Source organism: Cibotium barometz, chromosome 49, assembly GCF_041138505.1.
Source record: "Cibotium barometz isolate CiBa-2024 chromosome 49, ASM4113850v1, whole genome shotgun sequence".
Lineage (NCBI taxonomy): Eukaryota > Viridiplantae > Streptophyta > Polypodiopsida > Cyatheales > Cibotiaceae > Cibotium > Cibotium barometz.
Genome location: NC_141094.1, coordinates 10,799,999 through 10,813,223, shown reverse-complemented (window position 1 = coordinate 10,813,223; position 13,225 = coordinate 10,799,999). Strand labels below are relative to the sequence as shown.

General features: G+C 41.0%; 1 protein-coding gene across 1 annotated transcript; it reads left to right on the top strand.

The window, feature by feature from the left end:
- Window positions 1–7,357: 7,357 nt before the first annotated feature.
- On the top strand, window positions 7,358–10,495 carry LOC147610281 (G-type lectin S-receptor-like serine/threonine-protein kinase SD2-5). The gene has a single exon (XM_086786217.1). The coding sequence runs from the start codon at window positions 7,380–7,382 to the stop codon at window positions 10,095–10,097; it is 2,718 nt and encodes a 905-aa protein (XP_086642343.1). The 5' UTR covers window positions 7,358–7,379; the 3' UTR covers window positions 10,098–10,495.
- Window positions 10,496–13,225: the final 2,730 nt, after the last annotated feature.

The window sequence follows — 13,225 nt, the reverse complement described above, 5'->3', positions numbered from 1 at the left end:
ACAGATGCTCTAGGGGCAGTATAGGATACAATGGAGCAGCACCAAGAGATTGTACATGACAGGATGGAGCAGTAGAAAACAAATTCTCCAAAAAAAGATGATACGGAGAGCTTGGACCATGTAGAGCAGCCTCTGGATCAGGCTGTAGATAAATAGAAAATGGTTGTCAAGAATATGTTCTACATATGCAATTAAACACTTCTGTATAAAATTTTACTTTATTGAATATAATACCTTTGTTTATGGAGTCTGTGTTATCTCAATTTTCAAAATTTCAATGTCTTTGCATTTTATTGAACTCTCTCTTCTTTTGAGCACCTGCAAAAAAGCAATATGAATCAATAAGGTAAAGTAAACTAATAGCAATGCTTAATGAGACTAGGATAAGTCAGATGGTGTACCTTCTTATTGTTGAAATTTGAGCATAATGATGAGCTATGGTGGATCAAACACTAGAATCAACATCATTAACAAAGTGATTAGTAAATGATTAAGACGTAATTAGTGAATAATTAGCAAATAGATTAATGTAGGCATGGATACTTAAAAACCAGCAAATTCTCATTAGGGCTATGCCTCAATTTATAGAGTTTACATCAAGCATCAAATCCCATTGATTTCTCCATGATTCACTCCCAGAATATCTCCACCTCTTGCCTGATTCTCTCCACCTCTTCTCTTTTCCCTGAATATCTCCTAGAATATCTCCACACTCCTAAATTCTCTCATGCTACCCTTTATTCTCTCCTAGTAGATTCTTCTCACCTTTTCACAGGTTCTTTCACATTTACTCATCTTCTTTTACAGCCTCTAACCAAGGGCTTGTTCCCACACACACCCTATTCACTTGTATATTTCAACACCTCCCCTCAAGTGAATAATCCTAGCACACCTGGACCCTATACCAAGTTTCGCTCTTACTTGATAGCCCGCGACCAGTGCCTCAAGTCCCTAAACTCCATAGTCCTTGACACTCTCTCTCTCTATGTGTCCAAGGCTACTATAAGTGCCCGCGACCTTGACTAAAGTGCTCACACATACATCTACCACTTGGCCTACATCATCGGTGGCTCAGAGGTGGTTTTACTTTGTTGGGCAGGTTACATTAGGTTGTGGGGTCTCTCTCTCTCTCTCTCTCTCTCAGAAAAGATGATCCGACTCCACTTCCCTTAGAGCCTCCATGAAGTTTGCCGATGTCGTTCCTTCTTCACTGGGTTTGCTGTAGTAGTCTCTCGCCATGTGTCCTGGCTTTCCACATTTGTGGCAAGTGAAGGTCCTCCCTCCTACTCTGCCTCTTCCTCATCCTCGTCCTCGAGAGAATCCTCCTCGGGTGAAGAATGCTTTTTCCTCTCCTGCTGTTGAGTCGAGCCCTTTCTTCTCTTTGTCTCTACTTTCTTTCTCTAGTAGAGCTGCTTCTATCTCGTGTATCTTCAATTCAGGTACATTCTTTAGTGTTGCTACAATGTTTTCATAATCTCCTTTGTCCACACTCTTCAGAAGTACAGCTAATGCTTCATCATCTTCTACCTTTTTGTTGCCAATAGCTGCCAGCTGTTACTTAATGCTTTTATATTTGTTTAAGTGTGTGATTAAAGGTTCACTTTCCTTCATGTCCAATTTGTAGAATTGCATTAACAGATTTATCTTTGAATTTTTTGCTTGTGTACCAAATAATTTATTGAGTTCATCCCATGCATCTTTTGCCCACTGTATCCCTGTGATGTGATGAATGATTTCATCATTTAAACTGAGTGCAATAAAGCCCAATGCTTTTTCATTCCTACTCTTCCACTCATTTTCTCCTCTCTCTAGGCATTCATCTCTCCCTTCAACTAATCCCCACAGATTTTTCCTCATCAGCAAATACTGGTTTTTGTCTGCCATGTATAAAACTGTTCCCCATTAAATTTGGCTATTTCCTGTGCTGAACTCATGGTGATGTGAAGGGAGTCTTACCTCTTGATCCAATTTCAAGATTCAAGGGCAGTATCTACCCTTTTACAACTCAATCGGGTGTTTAATAGATGATTACAACAATTTTATCAGCATAAAATCACTAGAAATTACACTAAATTAAGGGTAACCAATTTGTACAGGATGGTTGGAGTATCAAACCAACTCCGATTTGCAATCTGAAGCTTTAGGGATCTGTATCAGATACCTAATGGTTAATTTGAACCCTCAATTTCACCAAAATACAATGATTAGCACTGATTAATCATTGATTAGTAAATTAATGCTCTGGTTTGTGTGCAAAAAACAGAGTATGCGGGGAGTCCAAATCTGGTGCCTTCCACTTTAAATGAGCTCAAATGCTTTCAAAGGCATCAATAGCAATGAGTCTAGTAGAGGATTAAGCGAAGAAACACAAGATTTGACCAAATATTGAAAGCTTAATCTCTGTTTTACCAAAGTCACCTGCAGATTTGATGAAGAGCTTGGATCTCACTGTGGACTTGATGAAACTCAATTCTGTCTTCACCAGCTTGTAGAGCATGCTTGATTACCCCTTGGGCTAAGAGGAATTAGAAGGATTTGACTTGATGAGCACAAGATCTACAAATCACTCAGAAAAATAGGCGCCAGTGAATTTCGTGATTTCTCCTTTGTTTCTTCGCGGTTTGCTGCGCCGTTTGCATGGGCTTGTAGCCAAAGATGTTCGCTAGCTTGTGTTAGAAGCACAAGACCTAATTTTGACTGTGCAAGGTGCTAGAGATCCTCCACTGGCTAGGGGTGAAGGGGAAACTGAAAAACTCACTAAAAATTTGATTTTTTTGCTAATTATCTACTAATCCTAATTAATTAACTAATGGGCTCATAATTCTGATAGATTCTAGGCATGGCTCTGATACCATGTTGAAATTTGAGCATAATGATGAGCTATGGTGGATCAAACACTAGAATCAACATCATTAACAAAGTGATTAGCAAATGATTAAGACGTAATTAGTGAATAATTAGCAAATAGATTAATGTAGGCATGGATACTCAAAAACCAGCAAATTCTCATTAGGGCTATGCCTCAATTTATAGAGTTTACATCAAGCATCAAATCCCATTGATTTTTCCATGATTCACTCCCAGAATATCTCCACCTCTTGCCTGATTCTCTCCACCTTTTCTCTTTTCCCTGAATATCTCCCAAAATATCTCCACACTCCTAAATTCTCTCATGCTACCCTTTATTCTCTCCGAGTAGATTCTTCTCACCTTTTCATCACAGGTTCTTTCACATTTACTCATCTTCTTTTACAGCCTCTAACCAAGGGCTTGTTCCCACACACACCCTATTCACTTGTATATTTCAACACTTATTGTTGTAGATAAATAAAAAGTCCTTTGAAGTAGAACCTTCTGTCTCAAATAGAATGTCATTGTGCAATTGAGCTAGGGAGCAACATTGTCTTAATGAGATATTGACTAGCACATCACCATTCTCAACAACAACATTGTCTTAATGAGATATTGACTAGCACATCACCATTCTCAACAACATCAATATCAAGAAGTTTATTTTCTGCACCAAAAGAATCTTCATCTTGATCCATTGGGACTAGTTTTGTGCCTAGCATTCGACTGCGCTTATAATAAAAAGAAAAAATAAAATTTTGTGATGCAACAATGTACTTCAGTTGCATAGAAGGTTGGACAACCTCACAAAACACTGAACTACATGTCTTCTTATCCCAACCTTTATCCAAAAATTGTGGCATGTATGCCAAACTTGTTGCTTTAACTGTGAGCATTGTTTTTGAAACCTTCACTGGAAAGGTATTAAACAAGTCTACAAAAACTGTGAGAGGCATGCATAAAGAAATTTTTATTATCCTTGTGGCAATATTGGGCCTCAGAGCTTTTTGTACTTCTTTGAAAAGCTTGGCCCTATATGCCTCTGTAACACTAAAATGTGGGAGAGGCCAATCCACTGAATTCCATGCCGGAAGGTCCTGTTTTCTTAACACACCATGTGTGTTAGCATTGTCCAGCAACAACTGATAAAAATGATCAGTAAAAAATATACCCGATTGAGCTAGCTCTGTTGCACATCGACCTTGGTATTGTTGTTCGCCTATCGATCCATACATAAATCCCAGAATACAATCGATGTTTTGCCATGTCTCATACGATGAAGGGTATAAATCTGAAATAAAATAACACAAGAATGTCAATAAGCAAAGAAAGAAAGCTTCATCTTAAAAATCCATACACCTCATAAAGAACAAAACCACAATACAAAATATATACAATTAGGCCTGTGTTGCGAAAGATCATTTGGATAGTCTCGCAAGACAAGTTCGGGCAGACAGACAATTGACAAGAAACATCTTACTCTAAGCCAAACAGGATCAAGGGAGCAGTTTTGGAAAAGAAGAGGCTGCTGCACAATGAGGCAGTGGTGTAGAATGGTAGACCTTTCGAAGGAAAGACAGCACAACATTTCAAAGTTCAAAGGAAGGTGGAAGCGAGAAGGCCCTTGTTAGAGAAAATGTTAGACTAGATTCTATCTTCATGTCCAAAGATCTTGTGAGAATAAAAAACCAATCTCCACATTAATGTAGCACGCTTGTACCTACATAAAGTATTGTTGCTTTTATCTATTTTCTCTTATTTTTGTGAATTTTCAACGTTACGTTGGCCCTCTATTGATTGGTTGAGAGCTTATTTTTCCAAACCGTAAAAGGCCCCAATTGAGCTCCCTTTTTTCCTAATGTTCACTCTCTCTCTCTCTCTCTCTGTCACACACACACATGCCCACACTCTCTCTTTCTTCTTATACTCTCCCACACATAGAAGCGCTCTCTCTCTCTCTCTCTCTCTCTCACTCACTCACACACACACGCGCATGCACACATACACACATACACACACACACTCTCTCTCTCTCTCTCTCTCTCTCTCTCACGCACACATACACATATGTAAATATATAGTATATACAATATTATGTTTTAGATACATATACCATACATAGACACATATACTTATACATATATACATGTATTTAAAAATATTAATACAAACATCAACATAATTTAATTAATTTTGATTAAATTTTAATGTATGGAGATGGGTGATAAGATGTGGTCACTTTTAAATATATAGATAGATATATCATACACACATCCAAACACACACACACATATATGTATATACATATACATACATGTGTGTATGTATGTATGTATGTATGTATGTATAAATGTAAATAAAAACACACACACATGTATACACACATATAAATATATGTTTTTTATTTGATTTATATTTCTGTTTATATTTTATTAAAAGCTACTTTTTATTCTCTATCTCTTTCTCTCTCTTTTCACCCTCTCCCTCGTTACATCTCTCTCTCTCTCTCTCTCTCTCTCTCTCTCTCTCCAGGTCTGCCCCATCTCACTCTCTCTCAAGCACATTCTACATATAGATGCAGATATATGCACATGCATGCATATACTCTCTCTCTCTCTCTCTCTCTCTCACACACACACACACATACACACACACACACACACACACATGTACACACCGCATATACACTAATGCAAACGCACACTATCTCTTGCCACACAAACTATCTCCTACATAGAAATTCTCTACCTCTCTGTGAATATACTCGTGTGTACATCTATGTGTGTGCATGTCTATGTGTGTGCACATGTACTTGTGTATGTGAGTGTATTTATGTGCTTGTGTGCATATGTCTATGTGTTGCACGTGTGTCCATGCGTACGAGTGTGTGTATGTGTGTTTGTATGCATGTGTGCACATATCATGTGCTTGTGTGTGTGTGTGTGTGCATGAACATACATGTGTGTGCGTCGACATACATATAAATCTATTTATATATACATGCTTACATACCTATAGATACACATACATACATAATATATATACTTGTGTGTGTGTATGTATACTCTCTCTCTTATACATACACATAATATATATATGTGTGTGTGTGTATATTCTCTCTCTTCCACATGCACATAATATAATATTAGAAGATATGTACGTATGTCTGTGTGTGTGTGTGTGTGTGAGGAGGAGGGGGGAGGGGTGGGCAATTTGGTTTCTACTAATGTATTATGTATATATATATATATATATATATATATAAGAAACTCATTCAATGAGTAAATGGTTTGATGGTAATAACTACCTGTGTGCCCCAATGCATCTAGGCGTGTGGGAAAGAAACCCCCAAACACTTGTCTTCTCTTCTCTTTTCTCCTTTTCAAAACTTCTCCCTCTCCTTTCTCCACGTGCAGGGGTAGGCACTCTTCCTTTATCTTGTATAGATAGATAGATAGATAGATAGTGTCTATGTTTTCAAGCCTTCTTGCAAAAGTCCATTTCAATGTGTCTCTTGAAAAGACTTGATTACATTAAAAATATATTCCTTACAAAGACTTGATTACATGAAAAATCTCTCTCTTGATAAGACTTGATTGTTGATCTTAAAAAGACTTCATTACATTAAAAATATATTTCTTACAAAGACTTGATTACATGAAAAATCTCTCTTGACAAGACTTGATTGTTGACTCTTGAACTTTTAGGCTATGAATAATAAATGGGCTTAGAAGTGTTCAAGAATAAAGGAAAAAAGAGAAAAATACAATAGTTGCGGAAAGGCAAGGGAGGTTTTTGGTAGTAATATAAAACTCGCATTATTTTTAAGGTACAATACCTTTCCTTTGTATTAGTGGGCAACCCTTGTTCCCTACATATAAAACTAGCATTATTTTTAAAAGAAAAGATACAATGCCTTTTCTTTGTATTAGTGGGCAACCCGTGTTTAGCACGTTTTTTGAGACTCCAAATTCAAAATTTACCCAAACCTCTTCTTCCCCTTCCTCAACCTCTAAATGCGTGGCAACTTTGTGAAACTCTTCCTTAAGATAATACTAGTTGGGAACTCGTGCTTCACACGTCTTTTGAGGCTTTCAAAATCAAATTCTACCGAAACCTCCTCCTCCTCTTCTAGAACCTCCAAATTCTTGACAAGTGGCAGCTTTGTGAAACCCTTCCTTAAGATAATATAAATATAAAAATAGAGATATATATAAAGAGAGAGAGAGATGAGTTTTGAAGAAAATATAAAAAAAAGTAAAAAATAAGGTATTTAAAACTAAACCTTCTAGCCAATAGAACATTCGGCTCTGGGTTCAATACTGACGACGTGTGAACGGATGAATGATTCCACCTTCCAAATTTGAAAACTTTAGAGAAACGGTGAAACCCACGTGCATCAAAGCCCTCAAACGTTCTCGAGAAGGCCTCTCCTCGTGGAAAACATTTTACACATAAACGCATAAATATAGATGATTTTTTCGAAGGTCAAGCTAGTTTTTATTTATTTAGACAAGTCTACAGTATATATGTGTGTGTGTGGGGTTGGATTAATGGTTTACGGCCTCAGGTATATCTGTGTGTGTGGTGTTGGATCAGTCTCTTCTTGCTTCTCCAACATGGTTTCGCCATTTTGGCACTGGCTTGTGTTAGATTTTCTCCTTTCCTCGATGCTGCCTGCAGTTATCTGTGATGATTCCGAGTCCTCAGTACCCTCTAGTATCCCTCTGGACACTTACCTTCCTCCTGAGATCAACTCCAACCACTTAGTTCTTGTCTCTCCCAATGGCATGTTTAATCTCAATGTTGAAACCTGGCGGGATTCCCCCGGCTCTTACTGTATGGCTGGTGTAAGAAACGTTAAGATTAACCCTGGTACCATGCTATGGGCCGCCAATAACGCCCAGCCTCTTGCGGCAACCACTTGTCGGCTCTACTTGTCTGCAGACGGAGATTTACTGTTCCAATACGATGGCAACGTCAACACGGCCTGGCAAACCCACACAGCACGAATGGGTGTCCACAACCTTACCCTCCAAGACTCTGGGAACCTTGTTTTGCAAAACAAGCAAGGCGCCACTGTATGGCAAAGCTTCGACCAGAGCCCAGTGTTTCAATTCTACTCAGGAATGAATTTTACAGCTAACACCACTCTCTACAGTGAGTCCTCTGTTCCGGGCGGCAGCACCGACTTCAATGTCCGAGGCAACTATGGTATGGAGCTCAACAACCAGAGCACTTTGATTCTTTTCACTAACAGTAATGATTCTACTTCAAGGTTTGTGTACTGGAGCTACAGTCTAGCGGCTAATACAGAGGCCGTTGCCTATGTGACTGTTGAGGATGGGTTAACGTTCTATGATAAGCATGCAACAGTTCTTGGGTCCATCGCTCCTACTCTTGTTCCACCATCTAATCGCACTTTGAGAGTTGCTTTGATAGATCCTCCCTCAGCAAACTTGCTAGCATTTTACCGGACTGAACATCAATGGGAAATTTTTTACAACTCTTCCATAAGTGCTTGCGAGTATCCCGAACATTGTGGGGATTTTAGTGTTTGCGACATGGCCACGGGAGCGTGCAGCTGCCCACAAGGTTTCCAACAAAGTGGCCCTGATTGCCAGCCTCTCAAAGCTTTGCCCTCTTATGCATCAAATTGCACAGCCGTGGTCGATTCCAGCCTTTACACCTTTGTTCCTGTAAATGTCTCCTTTCAACCTCAGCTCTCTGCTCTTGCAGCTCACTCATCTGAGGTTTGCGGTTCCTTTTGTGTGAAGAGTTGCAGTTGCAAGGCGGCGCTGTATGACCCGGCCACCGGTTCCTGTTCTCTTTTCTCAGTTCTGCAAACTGTGCCTACAAGGGCGAACAGCAGCCAGTTGATGCTGCTCAAGGTTCTGAGAGAGAGGCATTCTTCCAGAACGCACGAGGTGATAGGAGTTGTCTGTGCAGCCATTGGTGCCAGCTTGTGCTTAATCATGGTGTTGTGTAATTGTTGGTGCAAATTAAGAAGGGGTAGAAGAAGATCAGAAGCTGCAAGTGAAGAGATTTTTCTGCAGGCGCTTCCAAGGCTTCCTCCTAGGTTCACTTACAAGGAGCTGGAGATGGCCACCAAGGAATTCTCCACAAAGCTCGGCTCTGGAGGGTTTGGGGCGGTATATGAAGGTGTGATGCCGTCTGGTGTGAAGCTAGCTGTGAAGAAGCTAGAAGAGGGCCATGGCCAAAGCTCGGCTCAATTCAGGGCGGAGGTGGCCACCATAGGCAGCGTGTCACATATGAATCTGGTGACTCTCAAGGGCTTCTGCATCGAGGGTGAATCCAGGATGCTAGTGTATGAGCATATGGCAAATGGGTCCTTGGATAGGTGGCTGTTCGGCGTTAATCCGGGAAGAGACCAGGCGCACCTGGATTGGGAGCAGAGGGGCAGGATAGCTCTGGATACGGCAAAGGGGCTTGCCTACTTGCATCACGAGTGCGCAGAGCGCATCGTGCATTGCGATGCGAAGCCAGAGAACATCCTGCTGGATGAGGAGTTCAACGCCAAACTGGCGGACTTTGGCCTTGCTAAGCTGGTCGGGCGGGACCACCAGAGCTTCGCCATGACCAGCCTCAAAGGAACGAGAGGCTACCTGGCGCCGGAGTGGCTGCAGGACGCGACCATCACAGCCAAGTCGGACGTCTACAGCTACGGTGTCGTCTTACTGGAGCTCATCAGCGGCAGGCGCTCCCTCGATGCCGACTACGGCTACCTGCCCACGATGGCCTTCCGAATAGCAATCACGTCATCAAATGCAGCAAACTCCATCCCCGCCATGTCATTGAATGCAGCCAATCCGACCCCTGCTGCTTCAGTCCAGGGTGGCAGCGGCACCCTTCTGTACGAGCATAATTCCAGCATGGCTGCCCTGCTGGACGACCGCCTCCGCTCAGCCGTGCCAGCCGCCAGCCTGGAGCGCATGGTTTTGATCGGGCTCTGGTGTGTCCAGCCACACCCCACCGCCCGGCCGCCCATGTCTTTCGTCGTCAAAATGCTGGAGGGCGTGGCGGATATCCCTCCGCCGCCTCTTCAGAGCCCTTCATCCGACGACCAGTCGTCCTTTTTGGAGGCCTACGAACGGCTCAAATTAACAGTATCGAGGTCTTCTTCTACCTTTGATCATTTCGAAGATCCACAATCACAAACAACAACGGAGGGATCTGTTCCGCCCACCACGCCATCCTCGTGGCTTCTTGCACTCCATGCTCGATGAATCTAATGCAGCTCATGAGGCTAGTATAGGCTACATATGTCTTGTTATTATAGGCTACATATGTCTTGTTATGCTACTGTGTCCTGTCTTGTTAGGCAGGACACAATTTCCAATGGCAGTCTTGGTTCACAATGGAAAGAAAATACTTTTAAAGTTTCTAAGCATGAAAGAATCCACTTTTGTTGCATGGATAGAATCTCAATAAAAGGCAATTGGAAGGTTGCTTGCTACACACTAGTAAGCGAAACGTCCGTGTGGAGCTCTCCCAATTGCAACCTATTTTTCCTTCAAGCATTTTCAAAACTTGATTTAAGGCCCGATTCACAAGCATTTAGAGGCAAAAGAAAGCAAGGGCCTACTGGTACGGAGGAAAATCTACCAAGCAATCTTCACAAACACTCCATAGACTAGTTACACTTCCAACCATTGACACCAAGTGGCTAGGTGGTTTGCTTTATGTGGAAAAGGCCTTGAGCTCAAACCTTGATGGACTTGGGGGTGTCAAGAGTATCCATGCTAGAAAAAGATGGTTGTGATTAGACTAGGGTGGTGAGTCTACCCTGCTTTGGCCTCCTCAGTGTCTTTGGGCTCCTCTGCACCTGCAGCCTCCTGTGCACTTTGAGTCGCTTTCGCTGCCGTCTTTCCGTTCTTCCTCCTCTTTCTACCTGCCTTGTCCTTTGCAGATGTTGATGCCGTAGCCAAAACCTCTGCCTCTGAGAGAACTTCAACTGTCACCTCCTCAACAGCCGGCATCTCTTCATTGTTCTTCTCGCCTTGGTCAGTCTCTTGCTCAGCAACCTCCTCAATCAAATCACTTCCCCCCTGTTCTTTCTCCTCTGGTCCCTTTTCGTCTTTGTCTCTCTCGTGCACTTCCGCTTTTAGTCGATCTTCCCCCATGCTTGAGTCTACAGCAGGCTCAGCCCCTTTCCCTTCCCTTGTGTTGGCATCAAGGTCTTGCAGTATTTTCTGCATTGACTTGTAAGGATCTTCTTTAAACATGTAAGTGGCATCTGACTTACTGTGACCAGGGAGATCCTTCCTATCCATTGGGGTGTTGTCATGGGTGTCTGTACCGAAAGATTCTCTACCTACATATGCACAAAGATGAAAGACAAGATTAGATCATCAGTTCAAACAATATAAACATACAGTGTCCAACACAAACACCCCACTTACTCTTCAATAATGACCTCCCTGACACCCAGGCTTTTGCCTCCGAAGGGATTGCGGTGTTGCAACGTGCCTTCACGCACATATCTCTTGTTCTCAACACAGCTGCAAAACACAATGGATGGTACTGATGCCTGCAGGGAAGCATGAAGGTACCAACCACGTAAGAAGCCTCCAAAGCCTCCCCATAGGCAACACAAGTACCAAACACATGAATTGTGTTGGCAGGGTCCACGACATGAGGCCTTGGAGTCAATGTATATTTCATCCCCCTCTTCACATCAGCACACAACTTATGTACAAATTCTTGATGGTCTTGGGTCTCCAAGCATTCATTGTGGAGCTTCACATACTCCATCTGTAAAACAGACATACTCTATCCATTTATCCACCAAAACAAACAATTAGCAAGGAAGTACACAAGCAGTACAAAAACTGAACCAGAATAGGTACCAAAACAGGTAAATTGTACCATAACAGTTCTAAACAGCACTAAATGGGTACAATGAAGTTTCAACAACTCCCAAGCCAAACCCAAGCAGAATAAAAACAGTACTAAAAAGGGTCGGATTGTACCAAAATAGTTTTAAACAACACTAAATTGGTACATGAAGTACCAAAAACTACCAAAACAGTACTAAAAAAGGTTGGATTGTATCAAAATAGTTTTAAACAACACAAAATTGGTACATGAAGTACCAAAAACTACCAAAATAATATCAAATAGTAGCAGAATAGTATCAAATAGTACTAAAATAGTACCAAATAGGTTTTAGACAGTGCTAAAAAGGTAGCAAATTAGTACCAAAATAGTAGCAAATAGTAGCAAAATAGCACCAAATAGGAAACAAAACAGTACCAAAACAAAACCAAATAGTAGCAAAATAGTACCAAAATAGGTAACAAAACAGTACCAAGACAAACCAATGACAAACCAAAACAGTACCAAAAGGTTAACAAATCAGTATCAAAATAGTACCAAAAGGTAAACATTTAAATTATGCCAAAACAATTGTAAACAACAATAATTTGGTACAATTAAGTACCAAAAACACACAAGACTCCCAAAAATACCCAAAAGACCCAAAAACTTGTCACAGTGAAATTTCAAACTAGTACCAAAATAGTGCAAAAAGTACCAAACGAATCAAAGAAAACAAAAAATACCAAAGATAATACCTAGATAGCACCCAAGACATATTTAGCACTACCATATAAGACTAAATAAAAGCTCAACTTCAGTACCAAAACACTTCAAAAGAGTACCACATGAAGCAAAGAAGCACAAAAGGTACCAAAGTTAGTGCCAACATTGAACCCAAGATGTACCTGCAATACCTTAAAGACTCTAAAACTTGTAGCTAGAAAGTACCAAAGCAGTATCATAATAGGTCAAAAGAGTTTCAAATGAACAGCAAAGCACCAAAAGTACCAGTCATGGGTGCAACCAATTATCCAAGACAACCAAAGGTGCCCTATTAGACTAAACTCAGTAACCTGAAAGAACCAAAACAGCACAAAAATAGTTCAATAGAGTACCAAATGAAATAAAGAAGCACCATTAAGTACCAAGAAAGGCACCAGCACAACACCAAGTGTTATAAAAAATACCAAAACAAGTAAAGAAAGTACCAAAACAGTTCAAGAAGTTCCAAAACCACCAAAAATGTCAGCAGATAAACCAATCAAGAAGTGAAACATGCCAAATTGCCAAACCATGTGCAAATTAAACACTATCAATAGTCAAACACAATGCAATAGGCCAGAAATACAATACCTCCTGCTGTTCAACCTCCGCTTGGAGCTTTTGGATATTTTCAAAAACCCCGTGTCGCAACAAGCACCGACTTGCTCCTAGCTCAGCCTGCACCTCTCTGATCTCTTCATCCGGAACAGGGATTTATTGCTGAAGCTGAACAATGCGTGCTTCCAGGATATTTATGTCTTCCATCAAACTC

Excerpts from the sequence above, each read along its gene's own strand:
- LOC147610281 (XM_086786217.1), top strand. The coding sequence starts at position 7,380 with ATGTGTGTGTGTGGGGTTGGATTAATGGTTTACGGCCTCAGGTATATC.